At 54.5% G+C, this 1,204-nt stretch overlaps 1 protein-coding gene across 1 annotated transcript in view; it reads right to left on the reverse strand.

Moving 5' to 3' along the window:
* Positions 1-400: 400 nt before the first annotated feature.
* The window catches only part of EMH_0011060 (uncharacterized protein), a gene marked incomplete at both ends in the record, with an annotated part of 2,289 nt that continues 1,485 nt past the window's right edge, over positions 401-1,204 (reverse strand). The window contains one exon of the mRNA XM_013499105.1: positions 401-667. Coding sequence (XP_013354559.1) covers positions 401-667 — 267 coding nt within the window. The remainder of the gene's footprint in view (positions 668-1,204) is intronic.

Consider the following 1,204-nt stretch of genomic DNA (forward strand, 5'->3'; position numbering starts at 1 on the left):
TTGCATTTATTTTTTTTGTTTGTTTTTGTTTTTTTCTATATATTATAATAATAATAAAAATAATAAAAATAAAAATAAAAATAATAATAACAATTATTATTATTATGTTGTTGTTACAATAAAAAAAAAAGAAGAAAAGAGAGACAAAGGCAGACAAAGCCACAGAGATAAAACCCAGCAGCACAAACACAGCAACGACTGCTGCTGCTGCTGCTGCTGCTGCAGCAAGACCGAGTGCACCCAGCAGCAGAGTTGCAGCCGCATGAAGGTGGAGCTGCAGCAGCAGTAGATCTGCTACTGCTGCTGCTGCTGCTGCTTCTGCCGCTGCTGCTGCTGCTTCTGCCGCTGCTGCTGCTGTTGCTGCCGCCGCTGCTGCTGCTGCTGCTGCTGCTGCTGCAAATCATAAGGCGCTGCCAGAGAGGCATGAGGCCGCGGATGCTGCTGTTGATGCTGCAGCACTGTTGCTGCTCCAGCCCCCCAGGCTGCTTGTGCTGTCTATGCAGTGCTGCTGCCCATATGCTGCAGACATCATCAGCATCTGCTGCTGCTGCTGCTGCTGCTGCTGCTGCATCGCCCCGTTGTAGCAGCTGTACAGCTGGGAGCAGTCGAATCCCAACGCTGCGTATTGCTGCTGCAGCTGCTGCTGATAGGCTTGTTGCTGCCACGCCTGAACAGCAGCACCACACGCAGCAGCAGCAGCAGCAGCAGCAGCATCAGAATCCACGTGTTGTATTTCCTACCCTTTTTGATGCTGCTGCTGCTGCTGCACCTGCTGCAGCAACCCCAGCAGCACACTTTGGCGCTGCTGCTACGCATGCAGGCGCTGCTGCTGCTCCTGCTGCAGCCCCCGCGGGCAGCTGCTGCTTCTTTAGTATGCTGCTGCTCTCTCTCCGGGTTCGGCAGCAGCAGCAGCAAGCGGCAGCAGCAGCAGCGGCAGCAGCAGCAGCAGCAGCAGCAAGAAGCTGGGGTGTATATACACCTCATTGCTGCGTCGGGGCTTCCACATCCCAACGCCTAGGCCGCCTGGAGCGGGCCCATGTCTGTGCTGGCTGCTGTGCAGCATGGTTGTTGTTGCTGCTGCTGCTGCTGCTGCTGCTGCTGTTGCTGCTGTTGTTGCTGCTGTTGCTTCGCGCTTGCAGCGAGCAGCAGCAGGGAGACTGATGAGACAGGTGGCTAGCAGCTTCTTTGCTGTTGAGAGCTGCAG

This window comes from Eimeria mitis, genomic scaffold, assembly GCF_000499745.2.
Source record: "Eimeria mitis Houghton genomic scaffold, Emh_scaff400, whole genome shotgun sequence".
Taxonomy (NCBI): Eukaryota; Apicomplexa; class Conoidasida; order Eucoccidiorida; family Eimeriidae; genus Eimeria; species Eimeria mitis.